The sequence below is a fragment of the Salvelinus sp. IW2-2015 genome, linkage group LG18, assembly GCF_002910315.2.
Source record: "Salvelinus sp. IW2-2015 linkage group LG18, ASM291031v2, whole genome shotgun sequence".
Taxonomy (NCBI): Eukaryota; Metazoa; Chordata; class Actinopteri; order Salmoniformes; family Salmonidae; genus Salvelinus; species Salvelinus sp. IW2-2015.
Window position 1 is genome coordinate 63,123,452 of NC_036858.1, and position 25,023 is coordinate 63,148,474.

A 25,023-nucleotide genomic window follows, 5' to 3' on the forward strand; every position below is an offset into this window, starting at 1 on the left:
AAAAAACCAGACCTCTCTTATGGCCGCCAGTTTGTCTCTCACACGTCTTGCAGGTCTTGAGAAAGTGTGAAGGACTTTCAGTGGCATCGTGGCATGGAAAATCGTCCTTCCACTTTCTGCATCCCAGAGACTACATGTAGCCTCGCATCGGGACCTATACACACCCGCTAAGACTAGCAGCCCTATGTAGGCACGCAGGTCAATCTCATCCATCCTTATCCAGTTGTCTCTATATTTACGGAAACCCTCCAAATGTGTCATCTCTGGGATGATTTTTTCGATGGCTGGTGTSATGAACATGTAGAATGTTGAGGCGATGTCCTGGGCATGGGTAACTGCATGTCTTGTGGGCCCTGGGGTCATCCTTATGACATGTTATGCTGCCATGCTGCCCTGGATGTCATATGGTGACAAGGACCATGTTATTTAGCTGTTCTTTGACAAAAATGTCTCTTTCAGCTTGGGGGATTTCTTCTTCATCTGAAGATGATGCATCATACTCTGGGTTGTATTCTTCCCCATCTTCTTCTTCAGATACCTCCTCTTCTAAATCATTGTTCTCTTGTTCCTCCTGGACATCTGAATAAATCAGATCTATGACCTGCTGGGCACTGAAACGTGCACTCATGGCTTCAGCAAAGAGACAACTGGGGGGACTGTCATCTGCAGCACCTTTATAGCCTCTGACTGCATTACCCATTAGTAAACAATGCTTTCAAGAAATGTTTATTTTGTCTGAAATAGTTTTTATTTTGTCTGTGAACTTGAGTCGTGTGGGGTCGTGGAGGGGAGATGCTGCACATGCTCAATAAAGTTTTAGTTTTGTCTGAGTTCAATCAGTAGCACACAATCTCAATTTGTCGTTGTGTGTGTGTGTGTGTGTCTTTGTGGTTTTTGTGGTGTGTAAATGATTTTTAKACTGCCGGGTAAAAAATTACCCTAAGACAATCTTTGTACCCTGGTGGTGTACAGCTTTCACAGAAATATGAACAAAGGCGATGTTTAACTTTTTCTAATGTTGGGGTCACTCTAGGAAAGTCATCAAATTTCKAGTTGAAAAAATATAATTTAGGGGGTTTCTCTGCTGTTAAACATAGTGGCCCGTCATTTTTGACCCTTAAGACAACACAAGGGTTAAGTAGATTTAAAACCAAATACTTTTACTCAAGTAGTATTTTACTGGGTGACTTTCACTGTTACTTAAGTCATTCTGTTTTAATGTATCTTTAATTTTACTCAGGTATAAAAATTGGTTACTTTTTCCACCACAGCACATGCGTGCTTGTTTGTGTGTGTGTGTGTGTTTGTGTGTATTCACATCATTCACTATGCCCTTTGTATCTCCCGGTCTCTGTAGAGTTAGACGACTTCAAGGAAGCTGCAGGTTCACTCCTGAGATGGGAAAGTTGAATGTTGAGTGCATTTCAAAGTAGAAACAGTGGAAGCAGGACTTGATGGTGCTGCCTTCAAAGATGTCAAGTTCTGCATTTTAATGTCCAACTCTCTCTACCTGGTCCTGAGGTCACTGTGTTTGAATTCATTCTAAAGTCTGGAAAGATAAACACGAGTCTATGTATTAATAGTGAACTAGAAAGCCAGGTGAATATTGAAATGTTAGCTAACTATGAGATAATTATAGCCAAGCTGGAAAACAAACAAACGGAAAGTTTGTTTCCTCACTTCTCCCAGATGCCATGTTGAGGTTAGTTTTCAACGTTTCACTATAAGATAAGGATTGTCTGTACTCTTACTCCCTCACAACAAAGAGCCCTCTTAAAGAAACCATTCTTTAACTAGCCTGATACTAAGGTAATTCCTTGGTCGTTTTCATGCCAAACATTCCAAAACAGACAACCAGGTTAGAACATTGAGTCTCTACAATGTTTAGGATCATAACCCAGTGTGTTTGAGGTGGTATCCTCCATGTATTGGGGTCAGTGATGGGTTTAGACATCAGAAATTACATCATTCACCTGTCATACACAGTCGTCCCTTTCCTCAATCTACCCTGACATCTGATGTCCTCAGACAAATGAATGCATGTCACAGCTATCTGGCTGTCTCTGTTTGTGACATGCTGATGGCAGAAACCTATCACCCTGTCCAGGTCTGTTATGGACACTGACAGCTGATGTCGTGAGCAGCCTGGACTCAACCACCCTGTGTGTGTGCGTGCGTGCATGTGTGTGTGTGTGCGCATCCGATTAGCTGATTGGCCAAACTGTCAATCTTACGGTTCCACTGTGTATCATTGTTGACTTGTTCTTGGAGTCTGTTGTTTCAGTTCATATACAGCTGCAAGGATCATGTGTGTGTTCCAGACTGTAACTAACCCGGTGTGTGTGTGTGTGTGTTTATACTAGGTGGCTGAGATGCATGGCGAGTTGATAGAGTTCAATGAGCGTCCTGTACCGTTCTCTAATGGCCAAGGACCACCTCATCATCCAGATGAAACAGAACTCATTGACCTCAGAGGACCAGTGAGTTACCCTCTACATGCACACACCACACACACACACACACACACACACACCACACACACACACACACACACACACACACACACACACACACACCACACACAACACACACACACACACCACACACACACACACACACACACACACACACAACACACCACCAGGGGGAGATTGTTGGCCACTCGGTTATAAATCAACTGCCCTAGGCTACAGATACCACTCTTATTCTAGAGCTCAAGCCCTCATCTGCTGCCCAGCTCTGGCTGCACACTGGGTGCTGACCAGCCCTCTGTCCCCTGGTCATAAAACCAATAGAAGTTCGTCCTCAAATCACTTCAAATCGTATATAATCTTCTTCTTGATTGTTAAGTAGTGAGGACTTTCTTTGACAAAGTAGAAGTAGCGCTGACGTCATCAAGATTCCCTCTGAAAAACTCCTGATGGCGATGAAGCCGAAGGATTTGAATGGCATCCAAAAATCACTAAGGATAGATGGTGAAAAGTGTACGCACTAGCAAGGATCATAGTTTACGTAATCGTTTCTCTTGCCTGAGAGAGTACACCGGCAAAGAGCCTTTCTCGTTAGCCTACCGGCCCATGATTGGTCTGTGCCAACACATGGTCCTGTGTGACAACAATTTAGTAGTCAGAATGGATCACTATCATTTTAAATATCTCAATTTGTAGCGAACTTTGAAATAATTCAGTGTGGGGATCGAACTTGATCATAATAAACAATTTTAGAGCCCAAAACATGCGTCTAAAAAATAATGTTTGGATGTCTTTGCGATCGTAATTTACAGTTGAAGTCGGAAGTTTACATACACTTAGGTTGAGCCATTAAAACTCGTTTTTCACCACTCCATAAATGTCTTGTTAACAATATAGTTTTGGCAAGTCGGTTAGGACATCTACTTGTGGCATGACACAAGTAATTGTTCAACAATTGTTTACAAGACGATTATTTCACTTATAATTCCCTGTATACAATTCCAGTGGGTCAGAAGTTACATACACTAAGGCACTGTGCCTTTAAACAGCTTGGAAAATTCCAGAAAATTGTGTGATGGCTTTAGAAGCTTCTGATAGTCTAATTGCACTCATTTGAGTCAATTGGAGGTGTACCTGTGGATGTATTTTAAGGCCTACCTTCAAATTTCGTGCCTATATTTGCTTGACATCATGGGAAAATCAAAGAAATCACCAAGACCTCAGAAAAAAATTGTTGACTCCACAAGTCTGGTTCATCCTTGGGAGCAATTTCCAAATGCTGAAGGTACCACATTATCTGTACAACACCGCTGGGACACGCACCTCAATACCGCCTCAGGAAGGAGACGCGTTCTGTCTCCTAGGAATGAACGTACTTTGGTGCGAAAAGTGCAAACAATCCCAGAACAACAGCAAGGACCTTGTGAAGATGCTGGAGAAACAGGTACAAAAGTATCTATTTATCGCAGAAAACGAGTCCTTAATCAACATAACCTGAACGGCCGCTCAGCAATAAGAAGCCACTGCTCCAAAACCGCCATAAAAAAGCTAGACTACGGTTGCAACTGCACATACTGGGAAACGATTGTACTATTTTGGAGAATTGTCCTCTGGTCTGATGAAAAAAAATAGAACTGTTTTGGCCTTAATGACCATCGTTATGTTGGGAGGAAAAAGGGGAGGCTTGCAAGCCGAAGAACACCATCCCAACCGTGAAGCACGGGGGTGGCAGCATCATGTTGTGGGGGTGCTTCTGCAGGAGGGACTGGGGCACTCTCATAAAATAGATGGCATCATGAGGAAAAATTATGTGGTTATATTGAGCAACATCAAGACATCAGTCAGGAAGTTAAAACTTGGTCACCAAATGGTCTTCCAAATGTACAATGACCGCAAGCATACTTCCACAGTTGTGGAAAATGCTAGGATCTAACAATAGTCAGAGTATTGAGTGGCCATCACAAAGCCCTGCTACCAAATACTAATTGAGTGTATGTAATCTTCTGACCCACTGGGAATGTGATGAAAGAAATAAAAGCTGAAATAAATCATTCTCTCTACTATTATTTTGATATTTCACATTCTTAAAATAAAGTGGTGATCCTAACTGACCTAAGACAGGGAACTTTTACTAGGATTAAATGTCAGGAATTGTGAAAAACTGAGTTTAAATGTATTTGGCAAGGTGTATGTAAACTGCCGACTTCAACTGTACAAAGGCTTTCTAGGGCAGACGAGAGATTTTGGCACTGCTAGGTTGCTACGCAGTAGCCAACCAGCAGAGCTTGTGACTTCACTTTCCAGACCTGACACAGGGGGCTGGGGCTGGAGGGGAGTAGAGGTGATTTGGCCCACTCTATCTCAGCCCTGTGGCCCTGTCTCTGGGGTGTGACAGCCCAACTTCATCCTCTCTACACCAGACCATTTTCTTCTCGCATAGACATATTGAAAATGAAAGACAGAAGGGTGTTGACACACACACAAAGGATTACCCCTGCATGTGTCCCAGGGCCATGGGGGATTTAAGGAGAAGAAACAGACAGATTATAGTGATCCCTTACAGCCATGCTGGGTAACAGTATCCTCCTCTGCTGCTGGAACTCCCTCCAATCCAGGGATTAACAACAACAAGACTCCCTATGGGGTCACACACTGAGCTTTACTAGTGTGTACAGTACGTTGATGTGATGGGATGGGGATGGGGATGGGGGGCAGAGTACAGTAATGTCATGGTGCTCTGCTTCACTAGTCACACAGACAGACACCTCCCTCAGGGTCTACCCAACCCTTTAGCGCAGACACACAGGGGTGTGTAGAGGGTTGCTGACGTGACATTTTGTATAAACAGTGACATTTTGATTTTTCTCTCGCTCTCTCTTTCTCCTTCTCTCGCTCTCCATCTCTCGCCTTGCTTTTGAATAAAGGTTCCTGGTGACCTGAGCCAGACTTCTGACGACCCCAGCCTATCAGATTTTGAGACGTAAGCAGCTTCTCTTATCACATGAGTGGTGTCCCTACTATATATATGTTCTATGTCTGGCCCCATGTCTCAGCTTGATCATTATCGTCTGTATCTCTATCACCTCAGGTGAGGGAAGGTAGGGGACAGTTTACAGACATCTCTGAAAATGTCTTTCTTCCTCTTACTCCTGGTTTCTCCCTCTACCTCTCTCTTTGAAAACCTCTGACAGTGGCCAACCCCAGCCCTGTAGCTCCCCAGTCAGAAGATACTAAACCACTTGATTATTCCTAGTACGCTATAAACTTGGTATACTGTAAACATACACATGGCCAAAAGTATGTGGACACCTCTTAATTTTAGTGGATTTGGCTTTTTCAGCTGTTGCTGACAGGTGTATACAATTGAGCACACAGCCATGCAATCATAGACAAACATTGGCAGTAGAATGCCCTGTACTGAAGAGCTCAGTGACTTTCAACTTGACAGCGTCATAGGATACCACCTTTCCAACAAGTCAGTTTGTTACATTTCTGCCCTGCTAGAGCTGCCCTGGTCAACTCTAAATGCTGTTATTGTGATGTGAAAACATCTAGGAGCAACAACGGCTCAGCCACGAAGTGGTAGGCCACACAAGCTCACAGAATGGGACCGCCGAGTGCTGAAGCGCGTAGCATGTATAAATCGTSTGTCCTCGATTGCAACAGTCACTACAGAGTTCCAAACTGCCTCTGGAAGCAACGTCAGCACATTAACTGTTAGTCGGGAGCTTCATGAAATTGGTTTCCKTGGCCGAGCAGCCACATACAGGCATAAGATCACCATGTACAATGCCAAGCGTCAGCTGGAGTGGTGTAAAGCTCGCCACCATTGAACCCTGGAGCAGTGGAAATGCGTTCTCTGAAGTGATGAATAGCGCCTCACCATCTGGCAGTCTGACGTATGAATCTGGGTTTGGCGGATGCCAGGAGAACGCTGCCTGCCTGAATACATATTGCTAACTGTAACATTTGGTGGAGGAGGAATAATGGTATGGGGCTGTTTTTCATGGTTCGGGCCCCTTAGTTCCAGTGAAGGGAAATCTTAACGCTAAAGCATACAATGCTATTCTAGATGATTCCGTGCTTTTTGTGGCGACAGTTTGGGGAAGGCCCTTTCCTGTTTCGAATTGCCTAACATCAGCGCCCAACCTCACTAATGCTCCTGTGGCTGAATGGAAGCAAGTCCCCGCAGCAATGTTCCAACATCTAGTGGAAAGCCTTCCCAGAAGAGTGGAGGCTGTTATAGCAGCAAAGGGGGGACCAACTCCATATTAATGCCCATGATTTTGGAATGAGATGTTGGACTACTTTTGGCCATGTAGTGTACATTACTGTATATATGCAGGTGTTGTACTAACTGCTAATAGAACCTGGCTAGTACTTTATGATAACTACTTTATTGAGGTAAAATTGTACTTACTATGACTGTGGTATTTGTCTGTCTCACCCAGCTATCTTAAAGGGCAATTCCACCACTTTTCAACCTAATTTTCATTATCTCCAGTACAGCACCAGTGTCTACATGTGTGAAAATGGCACATTTCTACCATTTTATAGATGACATCATCAAAAGTTAAAACATTTTAGAAACAGTGATTTTCAAACTCTATGAGATTCGCAGTGACGAGGGGAGCAAGGAAATACCCTACCTCTGGCTATAACTACCCTACCTCTGGCTATAACTACCCTACCTCTGGCTATAACTACCCTACCTCTGGCTATAACTACCCTACTCTGGCTATAACTACCCTACCTCTGGCTATAACTACCCTACCTCTGGCTAGAAACCCGTTCTGTGATGTCAGAGAGAAGCATTTTTTAGGACTATATGTTTTTAACCACGGATCATAGAAACACGGCGTTTTCACATATGTAGACACTGCTATGTATATGAGGCTGATAAGTGGCGTAATTGCGCTTTAAGATGAATGCACTAGCGGTAAGTCTCTCTGGATAATAGCGTCTGCTAAATGACTACAATTTTCACATGTGTAAATGTCTAGTTGTAAAGAAAGCCTGTTGACACTACAGTAGCTCTCCTGATCCAGGGATGACCCTTGTCTCATTAGGAGAGGAGTGGTAAAACAGAGTTGAGCTGGTCACCCTCATGATGACTGTCCTTATTTGTTCTGGTGAATAGAGAACACAGTTCAACCTTTGTGATGAGAGAGGGAGGGAGGCTGTTGCTATGTCACTGTGCTGTTTAAATCAGTTCTGCCCCTCATTAAACATATGGAACAGGAGTAGAGGTTAAGAGGGCTGTAACACCTGGCTATTACTGGGTGCCTGAAATAGCAGCCTATTCCCTATATAGTGGACTACTTTGGACCAGGGCCCATAGAGCTCTAGTCAAAAGTAGTGTACTATATATGGGATAGTTTCCGATTTTGAACACACCCTGAGTGTCTGAAACAGTGTGTCCTCTGGGTAACAATTTATCTCCCTTGGGGTTCTTTCCATTTCCTTAATGAAAGGTCTCTGCATGGAGTTGTAATGTAGGTAGTAGCCCTTTTTTAAATGACCTGCTGCCCCTGGGACACCGAGGTAAAAGTTATCATGGTTTTATACTCTACTTGCCAGACAACTCATCCTGAATTGAATTCTGCTGCTCTATCAATCTCTCCATACATTCATCATGGAGAAGAAACGTTAGTGGGGATGGCGTTTGATCGGAGAGATGTGGATGGGTAGCCAGGCAAATATTGTTGCACTTCATGGTTATAATTCCTGACTGAATAGTCTTCGTATAAGCATAGTAATAGTAGTGAATTCTTGACATGTCTTGAAGACCCTCACTTTAGTAGTATTTGGAATGAATGATAGCTTTCCTGCCATGAATACTACAGTGTCTTTACCCTCTACTGTGTACTTCTCAAACCCAGGGCTCACCGTGCTCTAATCAATGTCTGGATTCCCTCTGTGTTTCTGCAAGGCCGCGCTGCCAACGCTTACCATGTATACCAGGTAAGGGACACACTAACACCAGATCCTAGTGTACTAAACAAACACAAATTCAATTTGCAGATCAAGACATCCTAGTTTTTCTTGTATCCCATTTCTGTGTTCAGTTGTTGAATGGAGTAACTAGTAAACTAACACCCAACATATGCCCTGGCCTAGATAACAGTTTTTTGTTGTACCTAGCACATTGACTAGGTGAGAAACCTTCCTTCCTGTTCTCCCCTGAGGGGAAACATGTCACTGCCCTGCTCAGTTCCACTCCACTCTGTCAGGAAGCGGAGCCACAGTGTATCAAGGTGAAACCAGAAATGATGGAACACGACAGGTGACACGACCTTAGCAGAGAGATAGTCGAGCCTGTTTGGCTCGCTCCCGAACTTAACTTAGATACAAGTCTGCTCTTGTATCTCTGCAACTGCAGTGTGGTGTGAAGACATAACATGCACCCCTGGTCAGAGTAGTACAGGCCTGGGCAGCTGCCTCCAGATATGTACCCCTGATAAGTAGTGACAGGATGTTGATATTGGAGAGTAAAGTAATGGCTGATATGACATCAATGATCCGATTGGTAGAGAAAGGAATCAGAGGTCATTCAATGTTTTGCTGGGAAGTTCAGTTGATGGATTTAGCATTGATCTTCTATATTCTAGCTAAATGGTTAGGTAAATACATTTTAATTGATTTAATGACACCTGTTGTTACTAGTGCTTAGTATAGCCTCAGACCATGGCTGTATCCTGTATAGTCTTTGTTGTCTATGTGGTGTGTTCTCAGGGTTCTATTTGTCTAATAGATCACTATGGAAACATGACTATTATTCTTAATGGACTAGATTGATGAGTACTGTTTGCCATTGTTGGCTGTGCGTGTCTTCCTCTCCAAGACTTAAAAACACAGATTTAATGTATCACTGTGTGCGAGATACAGTGGGGAGAACAAGTATTTGATACACTGCCGATTTTGCAGGTTTTCCTACTTACAAAGCATGTAGAGGTCTGTAATTTTTTATCATAGGTACACTTCAACTGTGAGAGACGGAATCTAAAACAAAAATCCAGAAAATCACATTGTATGATTTTTAAGTAATTAATTTGCATTTTATTGCATGACATAAGTATTTGATACATCAGAAAAGCAGAACTTAATATTGGTACGAGAACCTTGTTGCAATTACAGAGATCATACGTTTCCTGTAGTTCTTGACCAGGTTTGCACACACTGCAGCAGGGATTTTGCCCACTCTCCATACAGACCTTCTCCATGCGCTGGCTTGAACAGGGACCTTGCGTGCGCTGCAGGATTTTAATCCATGATGCGTAGTGTGTTACTAATGGTTTTCTTTGAGACTGTGGTCCCAGCTCTCTTCAGGTCATTGACCAGGTCCTCCGTGTAGTTCTGGCTGATCCCTCCTTCCTCATGATCATTGATGCCCCACAATGGGATCTTGCATGAGCCCAGACCGAGGGTGATTGACCGTCATCTTGAACTTCTTCCATTTTCTAATAAATTGCGCAACAGTTGTTGCCTTCTCACCAAGCTGCTTGCCTATTGTCCTGTAGCCATCAGCCTTGTGAGGCTACAATTTTATCCTGATGTCCTTACACAGCTCTCTGGTCTTGCCATTGTGGAGAGGTTGGTCGTTTGATTGAGTGTGTGGACAGGTGTCTTTTATACATGTAACAGTTGAAACAGGTGTAGTTATACAGGTAATGAGTGGAGAACAGGAGGCTTCTTAAGAAAAACTAAACAGTCTGTGAGAGCCGAATCTTACTGGTTGGTAGGTGATCAAATACCAGTCATGCAATAAAATGCAAATTAATTACTTAAAAATCTACAATGTGATTATCTTGTTTTTGTTATTATTATTATCTTGATTCTGATCGTCTCTCACAGTTGAAGTGTACCTATGATAAAATTACAGACCTCGACATGCTTTGAAGTAGGAAACCTGCAAAACCGGCAGTGTAATCAAATACTTGTTTCTCCCACTGTATGTAAAATAGGTATTTCGATACAAAGGTCCATGCACCTGTTTTGAATAGCATTTCAAAGAGAGACTACTGGTATTACAGAAATGGAGTTCTAGAATTTTAATAAACAAAATGTTCCAATTTACAACATCCAACCAGGTCACAGCAACCTGGGCAGTCATTCCAGACTTCTGATCTGTACTTGTAACGCTCGTCGTTAGTGGAAGAGAGGAGGACCAAAGCGCAGCGTGGTACGTTCCATATTTATTGAAACACTTAACAACACGAACAAACAATAAACAGAAAATGAAACTAACGACGCTACAGACTGAATATGTGAACATACAGACAACGAACGCGCACGAACGGACAATCACCACAAACAAACAGTGAGAACAGCCTACTAAATATGGTTCCCAATCGAGGGACGTAAAAAACCTGCCCCTGATTGAGAACCATATCAGGCTAGTTGACAACCCTAAACCACAACATAAAACACATAACATAGAATGCCCACCCAGCCACGTCCTGACCAACTAAACAAGACTAAACAAAGAAATAAGGTCAGGAAACGTGACAGTACCCCCCCCCCCCCCCCCCAAGGTACGGACTCCGGCCGCAAAACCTGAACTTATAGGGAGGTCGGTGGGCATCTGTCCACGGTGCGGCTCTGGCTCTGACGTGGCCCCACCCCACCATAGTTAATCCCCGCTTCCGTGGCCTCCTCTTAATGGCGACCCTCCATATTAACCCCACCGGACGGAGGGGCAGCACCGGACTGAGGGCAGCACCGGACTGCAGGGCACCGGACTGAGGCAGCACCGGACTGAAGGGCAGCACCGGACTGAGGGGAATTCCGGCATCGCTCGCTGACAGTAGCTCTGGCAGCTCTGGCTGACTGACGACTCTGCCAGCTCCTGTCTGGCGGGTGGCTCTGGCAGCTCCTGTCTGGCGGCGGCTCTGGCAGCTCCTGTCGTGCGGGTGGCTCTGGCAGCTCCTGCTGGCCGTCGGCTCTGCGGCTCCTGTCTGGTCGGCAGCTCGCGCTCCTGACTGACGACGGCTCTGAAGGTTCAGACAGACGCGCTTTGAAGGCTCAGGACAGAGGGCGGCTTTGAAGGTCCAGGACGACGGCGGCTTTGAGCTCAGGACAGCGGCGGCTCAGACGCTGCTGGGCAGACGGACAGTCAGACGGCGCTGGCAGAGGGCGTGCAGGCGGCGCTGGCGCCGGATACAACTGTTAGGGAGGAGACGGAGAGACAGCCTGGTGCGTGGGGCTGCCACAGGAACCCACCAGGCTGAGAGACTACAGGAGGCTTGATGTTAAGAAGACACCTGAAGAGACCGGGCTGGGGGAGACTGGAGCTCTGGTGCGCAGCCTTGGCACCACTCCCCCTGGCTGACTACTACTCTAGCCCGGACTCCGAGTGGCAGCACAGGTTGAACCGGGCTGTGGGTGAGCACTGGAGATCTAGTGCCTACTACGCGCACCTCTCCCTTAGGCTCCACTCTCACATTTGCATAGACGCACCTGCACCCTCCCAGCACCCCGGAGACCAGCACGCAGAGCCGGCGCAGGATACCCTGGACCGAAACTGCGTACTGGAGACCAGACACGCTGAGCAGGCACACTACGCCCTGGCTGGATGCCCACACTCACATGACACTTTCGGGGGCTGCCCTATAGCGCACACGGGCTATGGGCACGCACTGGGACACCGTGCGCTTAACCGCATAACACGGTGCCTGACCAGTAACCGCTGTCTTATAATAAGCACGAGGAGTGAGCTCAGGTCTGCTACCTGGCTTAGCCACACTCTCTTTAGCCGCCCCCCCAAAAAAATCGGGGCTGCCTCTCATACCTGTCGCGCTGCCGTGCTGCCTCCTATATCGCCGCGCTCAGCTTTCGCTCCCTCCAGCTCAGTTCGGGGCGGCTATTTCCCAGCCTGTGCCCAGGGTCCTTCTCCGTTTAAAATTCCTCCATGTCCAGGAGTTCTGAGATTTCGCCGCTGCTCTGCTGCTGTTACTGCCCGTTACCACACTGCTTGGTCTTTGTGGTGGGTGATTCTTACGCTCGTCGTTAGGTGAGAGAGAGGAGGACCAAAGCGCAGCGTGGTACGTTTCCATATTTATTGGAAACACTTAACAACACGAACAAAACAATAAACAGAAAATGAAACTAACGARGCTACAGACCTGAARATGTGAACATACAGACAACGAACGCACGAACAGGAACAATCACCCACAAACAAACAGTGAGAACAGCCTACCTAAATATGGTTCCCAATCAGAGGAAACGTAAAACACCTGCCCCTGATTGAGAACCATATCAGGCTAGTTGACAACCCTAAACCAAACATAGAAACACATAACATAGAATGCCCACCCAGCTCACGTCCTGACCAACTAAACAAGACTAAACAAAGGAAATAAGGTCAGGAACGTGACAGTACTGTTCCGATGGCAGCAGGGCCTGAAAATAATCACTACCCGGCAGGAAACAACAACACCAGAATCACGCAGCTCTGTTTCACTCTGTGCTGAAAATTATGGAGAGGAGGGAGAATACAAATATATAGAGAGAAGGATAGAGAGAGAGAGATGAGAGACAGAGCAGCGCAGCATTCTTCTCCGGCACTAGATTATAGGACATTTATGGAGGAGGCAAATTGCTTGTTCTCCATTCCCTGTCTTTGCCTTTCTCAAAAGCCACTTTTCTTCTCTGTTGGAAATGACTCTCTATGCAGACAGAACAAGGTCTGGGATGCCCATAGAGTCAGAGAGAGAGGCCGTGATTGAGTCTCTCTATTATTACTCCTGTTTTGTTCTCCCCACAGATGAGCTCCCCATCCCTCCCCTCCTCTCTCCCTGTCTCACTCCTTTCATAATGAGAGACTATAACAGCAGCTGCAAATTATTGTTGCGTTCTCATACAATACCAACAAGAAGTTATTATAGAAATGTGTGTCATGGAAAAACTAATAAGAAAAATGTAATTTCCAAACTGCCAGAGAACACACAGAGTAGTTAGAGATTTTACTTTTTAATCTGTGTGAGTTAGAGTAGTAGCCTCCAAGCTGGGGAGCCCTTCTGAGGTTATTCTCTTCTACCTCAGAGAAAAGTAGGAAAGAAAACCAAATATACTGAACAAAAATATAAACGCAACATGCAACAATTTCAAGGAGTTACAGTTCATATAAGGAAATCAATAAATTCATTAGGCCCTAATCTATGGATTTCACATGACTGGGAATACAGATACAGTGCATTCGGAAAGTTTTCAGACCCCTTGACTTTTTCCACATTTTGTTACATTACAGCCTTATTCTAAAATGGATAAAAAAATAAAAAATCATCAGCAATCTACACACAATACCCCATAATGGCAAAGTGAAAACAGGTTTTTAGAAATGATAAAAAGTCTGTAATACCTACATGTTTCAAGCAGACCACAAGAGTCCCTGTGCCCAAAGAAGTGAAGGTAACCTGCCTAAACGATTACCGCCCCATAGCGCTCACGTCGGTGGCCATGAAGTGCTTTGAAAGGCTGGTCATGGCTCACATCAACAGCATCATCCCAGATACCCTAGACCCACTTCAATTTGCATACCGCCCCAACAGATCCACAGACGACGCAATCTCAATCGCACTCCACACTGCCAGTTCCCACCTGGACAAAAGGAACACCTACTGTATGTGAGAATGCTGTTTATTGACTAGCGTTCAACACCATAGTGCCCACAAAGCTCATCACTAAGCTGAGGATCCTGGGACTTAACACCTCCCTCTGCAACTGGATCCTGGACTTCCTGACGGGCCACCCCCAGGCGGTAAGGGTAGGCAACAACACGTCTGTCACGCTGATCCTCAACACTGGGGCCCCTCAGGGGTGCGTGCTTAGTCCCCTCCTGTACTCCCTGTTCATCCAGGACTGCGTGGCCAATCACGACTCCAACACCATCATTACATTTGCTGACGACACAACAGTGGTAGGCCTGATCACCAACAACGACGAGACAGCCTATAGGGAGGAGGTCAGAGACCTGGCAGTGTGGTGCCAGAACAACAACATCTCCCTCAATGTGAGCAAGACAAAGGAGCTGATCGTGAACTACAGGAAAAGGCGGGTCAAACAGGCCCTCATTAACATCGACGGGGCTGTAGTGGAGCTGGTCGAGAGTTTCAAGTTCCTTGGTGTCCACATCACCAACAAACTATCATGGTTCAAACACACCAAGACAGTCGTGAAGAGGGCACGACAACACCTTTTCCCATTCAGGAGACTGAAAAGATTTGTCATGGGTCCCCAGATCCTCAAAAAGTTATACAGCTGCACCACTGAGAGCACCCTGACTGGTGGCATCATCACCTGGTATGGCATCTGCTCGGCATCTGACCGTAAGGTGCTACAGAGGGTAGTGCGTACGGCCCAGTACATCACTGGGGCCAAGCTTCCTGCCATCCAGGACCTATATACTAGGCGGTGTCANGTGAAGAGGGCACGACAACACCTTTTCCCATTCAGGAGACTGAAAAGATTTGTCATGGGTCCCCAGATCCTCAAAAAGTTATACAGCTGCACCACTGAGAGCACCCTGACTGGTGGCATCATCACCTGGTATGGCATCTGCTCGGCATCTGACCGTAAGGTGCTACAGAGGGTAGTGCGTACGGCCCAGTACATCACTGGGGCCAAGCTTCCTGCCATCCAGGACCTATATACTAGGCGGTGTCACAGTAAGTGGTACCGGAGCGCCAAGTCTAGGACCAAAAGGCTCCTTAACAGCTTCTAGTCCCAAGCCATAAGACTGCTGAACAATTAATCAAATGACCACCCGGACTATTTACATTGACACTTGTTTTTACATTGCTGCTAATCGCTGTCACTTTACCCCTTTCTTAAATGTACAAATTACCTCAACTGACCTGTACCCCCGCACATTTACTCGGTACCGGTACCCCCTTATTGTTATTTAATTGTGTTACTTTTTATTTTGTTTATTTGGAAATATTTTCTTAACTCTTTCTTGAACTGCATTGTTGGTTAAGGGATTATAAGTAAGCATTTCACGGTAATGTCTACTACACCTGTTGTATTCGGCGCATGTGACAAATAAAGTTTGATTTGATTGTCATAATGAAACATGAGGTGATGGCGGCGGATGAATGGCACAACAATGGACCTCAGGATCTCATCACGGTATCTCTATGCATTCAAATTTCCATTGATAAAATGCAATTGTGTTTATTGTCTGTAGGTTATGCCTGCCCATACCATAACCCCACTGGTTGTGCGGTTGTGAGACCGGTTGGCCGTACTACCAAATTCTCTAAAACAACGTTGGAGGCGGCTTATGGTAGAGAAATGAACATTCAATTCTCTGGCAACAGCTCTGGTGGACATTCCTGCAGTCAGCATTCCAATTGCACGCTCCGTCAAAACTTGAGACATCTGTAGCATTGTGTTGTGTGACAAAACTGCACATTTTAGAGTGGCCTGTATAATATTCATGCCGTTTAACCAGCTTCTTGATATGCCACACCTGTCAGGTGGATGGATTATCTTGCCAAAAGAGAAATGCTCACTAACTGGGATGTAATCAAATTTGTGCACAACATTTTAGAGAAATAAGCTTTTTGTGCATATGGAACATTTCCGGGATCTTTTTTTTCATCTCATAAAACATGGGACCAACAATTTACATGTTGCGTTTTCATTTTTGTTCAGTGTAATAACAAAAGCTGAAGCCCTTTATTTGCCAGGCGGAGATGATGGATGCACTTTGGTAGTGATAACGCCCTCGCTCCCTCCATCCTCCCTCTCCATCTCTAAACCAGTTGTTTAACTTTGCCAGAGGAAGTCTCCTATCAGAGAGGTGCTCCAAACGTATCCTACTGTATCTAGATGAATCTGACAGAACCAACATATCAAATCCACATTCCCAGCGTACCAACAAAAAACAACTCCTAGACACATTGCTCAAAGGAAAGTAAAAGCAATGTTATGATTCATGGGCAAACTATTTGCTTAGTTGAACACACACACTGTACACACACACACATTTATTTTACCTTTGGTGGGCTGATGCAAAGCGGAGAGGAGATGACATGGTAAAGCCCTGTACTCTAGATGAGCCCCGGCACCCAGAATTCACTGGGTTTTTATTCTAAATGAGTGATTCCCTTTGATCAGCAAAAAGCTGCTGAGCCAATCGCTTCCACACAGTCAGGCGCGCTGCAAACTTTCCCATGTTTTTATAACACTAATGAGATTTGATAACTGTGTTTTTTCCCCCTCTCTTTCCTCTCTTCCTTCCCGTCTCCCTTTTATTTCAATTCCAAATGTTCCGTGATACCTGATACGACTGTAGTTCCTCAGAGGCAAGCTGAGAGAGGGAGAGTGTGTGTGATTGAAATCGAGTCAGACACACTTATCAAGGTAAATCCAGGTGAAAGCTATGATCCTTTATTGATGTCACCTGTTAAGTCCACTCCAAATCAGTGTAGATGAAGGGGAGGAGACAGGCTAAAGAAGGATTTTAAAGCCTTGAGACAATTGAGACATGGATTGTATATGTGTGCCATTCAAAGGATGAATGGGCAAAACAACATATTTAAGTGCCTTTGAACGAGGTATGGTAGTAGGTGCCAGGCGCAGAGGTTTGAGTCTAGAACTGCAACAGTGCTGGGTTTTTCACGCTCAACAGTTTCCCATGTGTATCAAGAATGGTCCACCAACAAAAGACATCCTGCCAACTTGACAAAACTATGGGAAGCATTGGAGTCAACATGGGTCAGCATCACATGCCCGATGAATTGAGGCTGTTCTGAGGGCAAAAGGGGYTGCAACTCATCACCTTTGGCTTCCTGTTGGAGCCAAACCCTTGGCCATGCACATACTGGGAGAATAAAGTGGCCATTACAAAGCATCCAATGTGCGCTCACTTCCATAGGTCCCCTTCCCCAGAGAGGTGCACTGTGGGAAAAGTGTTAATGATGATAATCTATATATTGCAATTGACTTCCCAACACGCTGAGGGGATTCATACAATGGTGTGCTGGAGGGTTTACATAATAAATTACAAATAAATATTTCTACCTTTATTTAACTAGGCAAGTCAGTTAAGAACAAATTCTTATTTACAATGACAGCCTACCAAAAGGCCTCCTGCAGGGACGGGGGATTAAAAATCAAAAATACAATAAAAATATAGGACAAAACACACATCACGACAAGAGAGACACCACAACACTACATAAAGAGAGACCTAAGACTAGGGCTGGGCAATATGGCCAAAATATCATATCATATGGTATTTTTCAAATTTGATGGTATTTTATGTTTTTGAATAATAAAAGTTCTACATTTTCTTTATGAGTAGTGCGTGACCCTAGGGTGGCAACACATGTATTCTAAATGATTTCAATGGGTCTTTCTCCATTCTGATTGTTTTATACTGTTCAATTCAACTTCAACCTAAAATAATTTCCTGCACTCATTTGAGATCATTTCCACACTGCCACTATATGGGCAAAAAAAACTAGGCCTTATTTTTAACCAAATGTTGCGATTTAGATCAAAACACTTGGGTGAACTTTTGGAATCACGGAAATAGAATGTTTATTATAATTCTACAGTTATATAAATAATAGTGGGCACTTTGAATACAGTGTTGTTTGACATGACAATGAATGAAAATGCCATTGAGTTATTGTGACAGGGTAGGAACCAAGTGATGTCAGTGTTTCCTATAATCTTTGCCTACATTAACTCTTTATTCATATAGCCAACATATTCATGCTTTGCTTATTCCTCTTTGATTTAGAAGATACTGTTGCACAAACAACATGCTGATTTAGGCCTCCACCAGCACTGGAATCAGGCTGTATTAGCTAGCTACGTTTGCTCTGACTCAGTACTTTTATTAGCTAACGTAAACTCACTCACTTTTGTACATCGCCTTGGTCCATACAATTGACCTTATTTTAGCGCCCCAAAAACGTAATACTTCCAGATCAACTGTAATGTCAATACCATTGTAAAGCACAATTTCTCCCCTTTCCAACAAAATTAATGACATGACCTCCACGCTGCCCGTTTCTGCATAATTCAAGAAGGCAATGAGCTATGTCAGGTCTTTCTAAAAATGGCGGGTGGGGAAGCTAAACTAATGCGTGATAGTGAGAAGGAGATGAGATGTGGGAAAATGGCTTTTTTTCACTCGATCTGTCCAACTTATCACCTTATCGCCTCTAAAAATTAAAATAAAACACTATAAAGAGTTTATATAATGTGTCATTACATACCTATTTGAAGGTTTGTGTCGAATTTGAATCGGGTTTTTAGGGCGGTGCTAAAGTGATCTTCAGAAGTAAACAGCGTCTTTGAGAGTCATGATAGCTTGCAGTGATGACGCAAAAAATGACTAGGTATCCCCCTTACCCCCATCACTGTCCATTTCTTGTTTTTAAACGATGAGAGAAGTGCTACACCTGGTGGAGAGAGATTGTAACACTTTATGCGTGCTGTACGTTACGGCATGACACGTCACGATGTAACGGAGGGTCAGTTTTTTCAACTTTTCTTTAATACTATAGAGCCATTACCATGTCGATAAACGCTTGAATAGAAACATAGTTCATACCCCAGATTTTGAAGTCAACACAGTCACTACAGTCCCATTAGTTTTCTTTGTAGCCTCATTTGAATGTCGCGGTTGCGCACATTTGTACGGAATGGGGTGAGTTTACGTTAGTTAGCTAGCCAGCCAGCTAATTAGCGATTAACATTAGTGGCTAACACGATTTAGCTTCACTTGCTAAGAAAATAGAAAATCTGTTTGCAGATGTAAGAAACACAAACTAATATTGTAATTATAGAACGCTTGTGTATTTATATTAAGATCAAATTGGAAACAACATTGTTGTCATCAACATTGTTGCATGTGCTGCATTGACCATGCAGACTGAACGAAAGTGTCTCTGGTCAAGCAACTACAAATGCGCTCCTTGAGTGACAGGGGGTGGGACTAGGTCTGTGTGGAAAGCAGCGTGGAGAGAGAGAGCGAGAGCGGAGAGGGTTGACTCAAGTAGCGGAGTGAACTATAAAAATGGACGTTACACACGGCGTATCACATTTAACAAACCAAACATTAAAATACTGTTATAGAAAGTAAAGTAAAAACCCAAACCGGTCCATGCATAAATACCGGTATATAGTAAAATATGGTATACCACCCAGCCCTACCTAAGACAACAACATAGCATGGCAGAAATACAACATGACAACAACATGGTAGCAACACAACATGGCAGCAGCACAATGTGGTTGCAGCACAAAACATGGTACAAATTTTTTMGGGCACAGACAACAGCACAAAGGCAATAAGGTAGAGACAGCAATACATCACGCGATGTAGTCAGTTGTGCAACTGAATGCCTTCAACTGAAATGTGTCTTCCGCATTTAACCCAACCCCTCTGAATCCGAGTGGCCAGCTGCCCTAAACGACATCTACATCTTCGGAAAGAGGATAGTTCAGTCTGCAGACTCTTTGTGTGTGTGTGTGTGTTAGGCCTATGACGGTTATCGGTCGGCCAAATGATCACAGGGGTCACCATTCTAATAGCAAAAAAAATCTACAAAAAAACACTTAAAAGAAAAATGGTTTTGGCAGTTATTTTATTTTAATGACTGTCTCATCCTGAACCGTCGCTTACACAGTAGGTGTCCCAGCTCTAGTGTGTGTGTGTGTGTGTGTGTGTGTGTGTGTGTGTGTGTGTGTGTGTGTGTGTTTAATTTGTGCCCAAAGCCTGAGACTGTATCTCATGGGCTTCTTTGGCTATGCAGATGAGGGATATCATATATACACACACACAGTGCCATTTTTTACTATCTTCTACATTGTAGAATAATAGTGAAGACATCAAAACATGAAATAACACATATAGAATCATGTAGAACCAAAAAATGTTAAACAAATAAAAATACATTTTATATTTGAGATTCTTCAAAGTAGCCACCCTTTGACTTGATGATAGCTTTGCACACTTTTGGCATTCTCTCAACCAGCTTCACCTGGAATGCTTTTCCAACAGTCTTGAAGGAGTTCCCACATATGCTGAGCACTTGTTGGCTTCTTTTCCTTCACTATGCGGTCTAACTCATCCCAACCACCTCAATAGGGTTGAGGTCGGATGATTGTGGAGGACAGGTCATCTGATGCAGTGCATAAGYAAATATTTATTCAATAAAATGAAGTAAAAAATTACGTAACAATAACAAGACAGGGGTACCGGTTCCGAGTCAATTGCGGGGGTACAGGTTTGTCAAGCTAATTTGTACATGTAGGTAGGGGTAAAGTGACTGCATAGATAATAAGCAGCGAGTAGCAGCAGTGTAAAAACAAAGGGGGTGGGGTCAATGTAAATAGTCTGCGTGGCCATTTGATTAATTGTTCAGCTTTCTTATGGCTTGGGGCTAGAAGCTGGGTGGTAATAAAGGCCCGTGATTATTGAGATGATAGTACGGCCACCTCTGGTCTCTTAGCCCTCCCACCCCTACGGGAGGGCAGCGCCCACTCAGCCCAAAGCTTTTCTTTGACCTGACACCCCAATGGTGGAACAAGTGTCCCCCTGAAGCTAGGACAGCAGAGTCCCTGCCTATCTTTCGAATAGGTCTGAAACCCTACTTCTTCAAAGAGTATCTTAAATAATATTTATTTTGTTAACTAATACACGTACTTGACCCCCACACACTCACCACTAGCACTGACTTTGCTGATAGCTATTTTGAGGAAACATGTACTTCCTATGACTCAGAAGTGGTTGCCCCACCTAGCTATCTTAAGATGAATGCACTAATGGTATGTTGCTCTGGATAAGAGCGTCTGCTAATTGACTTAAATGTAAATGTAAATGTAACGCTGGGAAGCCTCCTGGCATATAACGCTGGGACTGTCTCTTATACACATCTAGATGTGTATAAGAGACAGGGATAACTGAATGCATTCAACTGAAATGTGTCTTCCGCATTTAACCCAAGACTAGGGCTGCAATATGGCCAAAATATCATATCATATGGTATTTTTCAAATTTGATGGATTTTATGTTTTTGAATAAAAAAAGTTCTACATTTTCTTTATGAGTAGTGCGTGACCTAGGGTGGCAACACATGTATTCTAAATGATTTCAATGGGTCTTTCTCCATTCTGATTGTTTTATACTGTTCAATTCAACTTCAACCTAAAATAATTTCCTGCACTCATTTGAGATCATTTCCACACTGCACCTATATGGGCAAAAAAACTAGGCCTTATTTTTAACCAAATGTTGCGATTTAGATCAAAACACTTGGGGTGAACTTTTGGAATCACGGAAATAGAATGTTTATTATAATTCTACATTTATATAAATAATAGTGGCACTTTGAATACAGTGTTGTTTGACATGACAATGAATAAAATGCCATTGAGTTATTGTGACAGGGTAGGAACCAAGTGATGTCAGTGTTTCCTAATAATCTTGCCTACATTAACTCTTTATTCATATAGCCAACATATTCATGCTTTGCTTATTCCTCTTTGATTTAGAAGATACTGTTGCACAAACAACATGCTGATTTAGGCCTCCACCAGCACTGGAATCAGGCTGTATTAGCTAGCTACGTTTGCTCTGACTCAGTACTTTTTATAGCTAACGTAAACCACTCACTTTTGTACATCGCCTTGTCCAAACAATTGACCTTATTTTAGCGCCCCAAAAACGTAATACTTCCAGATCAACTGTAATGTCAATACCATTGTAAAGCACAATTTCTCTTTCCAACAAAATTAATGACATGACCTCCACGCTGCCCGTTTCTGCATAATTCAAGAAGGAAATGAGCTATTCAGGTCTTTCTAAAAAATGGCGGGTGGGGAAGCTAAACTAATGCGTGATAGTGAGAAGGAGATGAGATGTGGGAAAAATGGCTTTTTTTCACTCGATCTGTCCAACTTATCACCTTATCGCCTCTAAAAATTAAATAAAAACACTATAAAGAGTTTATATAATGTGTCATTACATACTATTTGAAGGTTTGTGTCGAATTTGAATCGGGTTTTTAGGGCGGTGCTAAAGTGATCTTCAGAAGTAAACAGCGTCTTTGAGAGTCATGATAGCTTGCAGTGATGACGCAAAAAATGACTAGGTATCCCCCTTACCCCCATCACTGTCCATTTCTTGTTTTTAAACGATGAGAGAAGTGCTACACCTGGTGGAGAGAGATTGTACACTTTATGCGTGCTGTACGTTACGGCATGACACGTCACGATGTAACGGAGGGTCAGTTTTTCAACTTTTCTTTAATACTATAGAGCCATTACCATGTCGATAAACGCTTGAATAGAAACATAGTTCATACCCCAGATTTTGAAGTCAACACAGTCACTACAGTCCCATTAGTTTTCTTTGTAGCCTCATTTGAATGTCGCGTTGCGCACATTTGTACGGAATGGGGTGAGTTTACGTTAGTTAGCTAGCCAGCCAGCTAATTAGCGATTAACATTAGTGGCTTAACACGATTTAGCTTCACTTGCTAAGAAAATAGAAAATCTGTTTGCAGATGTAAGAAACACAAACTAATAATTGTAATTATAGAACGCTTGTGTATTTATATTAAGATCAATTGGAAACAACATTGTTGTCATCAACATTGTTGCATGTGCTGCATTGACATGCAGACTGAACGAAAGTGTCTCTGGTCAAGCAACTACAAATGCGCTCCTTGAGTGACAGGGGGTGGGACTAGGTCTGTGTGGAAAGCAGCGTGGAGAGAGAGAGCGAGAGCGGAGAGGGTTGACTCAATAGCGGAGTGAACTATAAAATGGACGTTACACACGGCGTATCACATTAACAAACCAAACATTAAAATACTGTTATAGAAAGTAAAGTAAACCCAAACCGGTCCATGCATAAATACCGGTATATAGAAAATATGGTATACCACCCAGCCCTACCTAAGACAACAACATAGCATGGCAGAAATACAACATGACAACAACATGGTAGCAACACAACATGGCAGCAGCACAAGTGGTTGCAGCACAAAACATGGTACAAATTTTTTGGGGCACAGACAACAGCACAAAGGCAATAAGGTTAGAGACAGCAATACATCACGCGATGTAGTCAGTTGTGCAACTGAATGCCTTCAACTGAAATGTGTCTTCCGCATTTAACCCAACCCCTCTGAATCCGAGTGGCCAGCTGCCCTAAACGACATCTACATCTTCGGAAAGAGGATAGTTCAGTCTGCAGACTCTTTGTGTGTGTGTGTGTTTAGGCCTATGACGGTTATCGGTCGCCAAATGATCACAGGGGTCACCATTCTAATAGCAAAAAAATCTACAAAAAAACACTTAAAAGAAAAATGGTTTTGGCAGTTATTTTATTTTAATGACTGTCTCATCCTGAACCGTCGCTTACACAGTAGGTGTCCCAGCTCTAGTGTGTGTGTGTGTGTGTGTGTGTGTGTGTGTGGTGTGTGTGGTGTGTGTGTGTGTTTATTTTGCCAAAGCCTGAGACTGTATCTCATGGGCTTCTTTGGCTATGCAGATGAGGGATATCATATATACACACACACAGTGCCATTTTTTACTATCTTCTACATTGTAGAATAATAGTGAAGACATCAAAACATGAAAATAACACATATAGAATCATGTAGTAACCAAAAAATGTTAAACAAATAAAAATACATTTTATATTTGAGATTCTTCAAAGTAGCCACCCTTTGACTTGATGATAGCTTTGCACACTTTTGGCATTCTCTCAACCAGCTTCACCTGGAATGCTTTTCCAACAGTCTTGAAGGAGTTCCCACATATGCTGAGCACTTGTTGGCTTCTTTTCCTTCACTATGCGTCTAACTCTCCCAACCACCTCAATAGGGTTGAGGTCGGATGATTGTGGAGGACAGGTCATCTGATGCAGTGCATAAGAAAAATATTTATTCAATAAAATGAAGTAAAAAATTACGTAACAATAACAAGACAGGGGTACCGGTTCCGAGTCAATTGCGGGGGTACAGGTTTGTCAAGCTAATTTGTACATGTAGGTAGGGGTAAAGTGACTGCATAGATATAAGCAGCGAGTAGCAGCAGTGTAAAAAACAAAGGGGGTGGGGTCAATGTAAATAGTCTGCGTGGCCATTTGATTAATTGTTCAGCTTTCTTATGGCTTGGGGGCTAGAAGCTGGGGGTAATAAAGGCCCGTGATTATTGAGATGATAGTACGGCCACCTCTGGTCTCTTAGCCCTCCCACCCCTACGGGAGGGCAGCGCCCACTCAGCCCAAAGCTTTCTTTGACCTGACACCCCAATGGTGAACAAGTGTCCCCCTGAAAGCTAGGACAGCAGAGTCCCTGCCTATCTTTCGAAATGGTCTGAAACCCTACTTCTTCAAAGAGTATCTTAAATAATATTTATTTTGTTAACTAATACACGCACTTGACCCCCACACACTCACCACTAGCACTGACTTTGCTGATAGCTATTTTGAGGAAACATGTACTTCCTATGACTCAGAAGTGGTTGCCCCACCTAGCTATCTTAAGATGAATGCACTAATGGTATGTTGCTC

General features: G+C 43.6%; 1 protein-coding gene across 1 annotated transcript in view; it reads left to right on the top strand.

The window, feature by feature from the left end:
• Positions 1 to 25,023, top strand: part of LOC111978102 (sorting nexin-29) — a 186,852-nt gene that overhangs the window by 116,428 nt on the left and 45,401 nt on the right. The window contains 5 exon segments of the mRNA XM_024007911.2: positions 2,364 to 2,405; positions 2,407 to 2,452; positions 2,455 to 2,480; positions 5,396 to 5,451; positions 8,354 to 8,435. Of these exon segments, the coding sequence (XP_023863679.2) occupies positions 2,364 to 2,405; positions 2,407 to 2,452; positions 2,455 to 2,480; positions 5,396 to 5,451; positions 8,354 to 8,435 (252 nt within the window).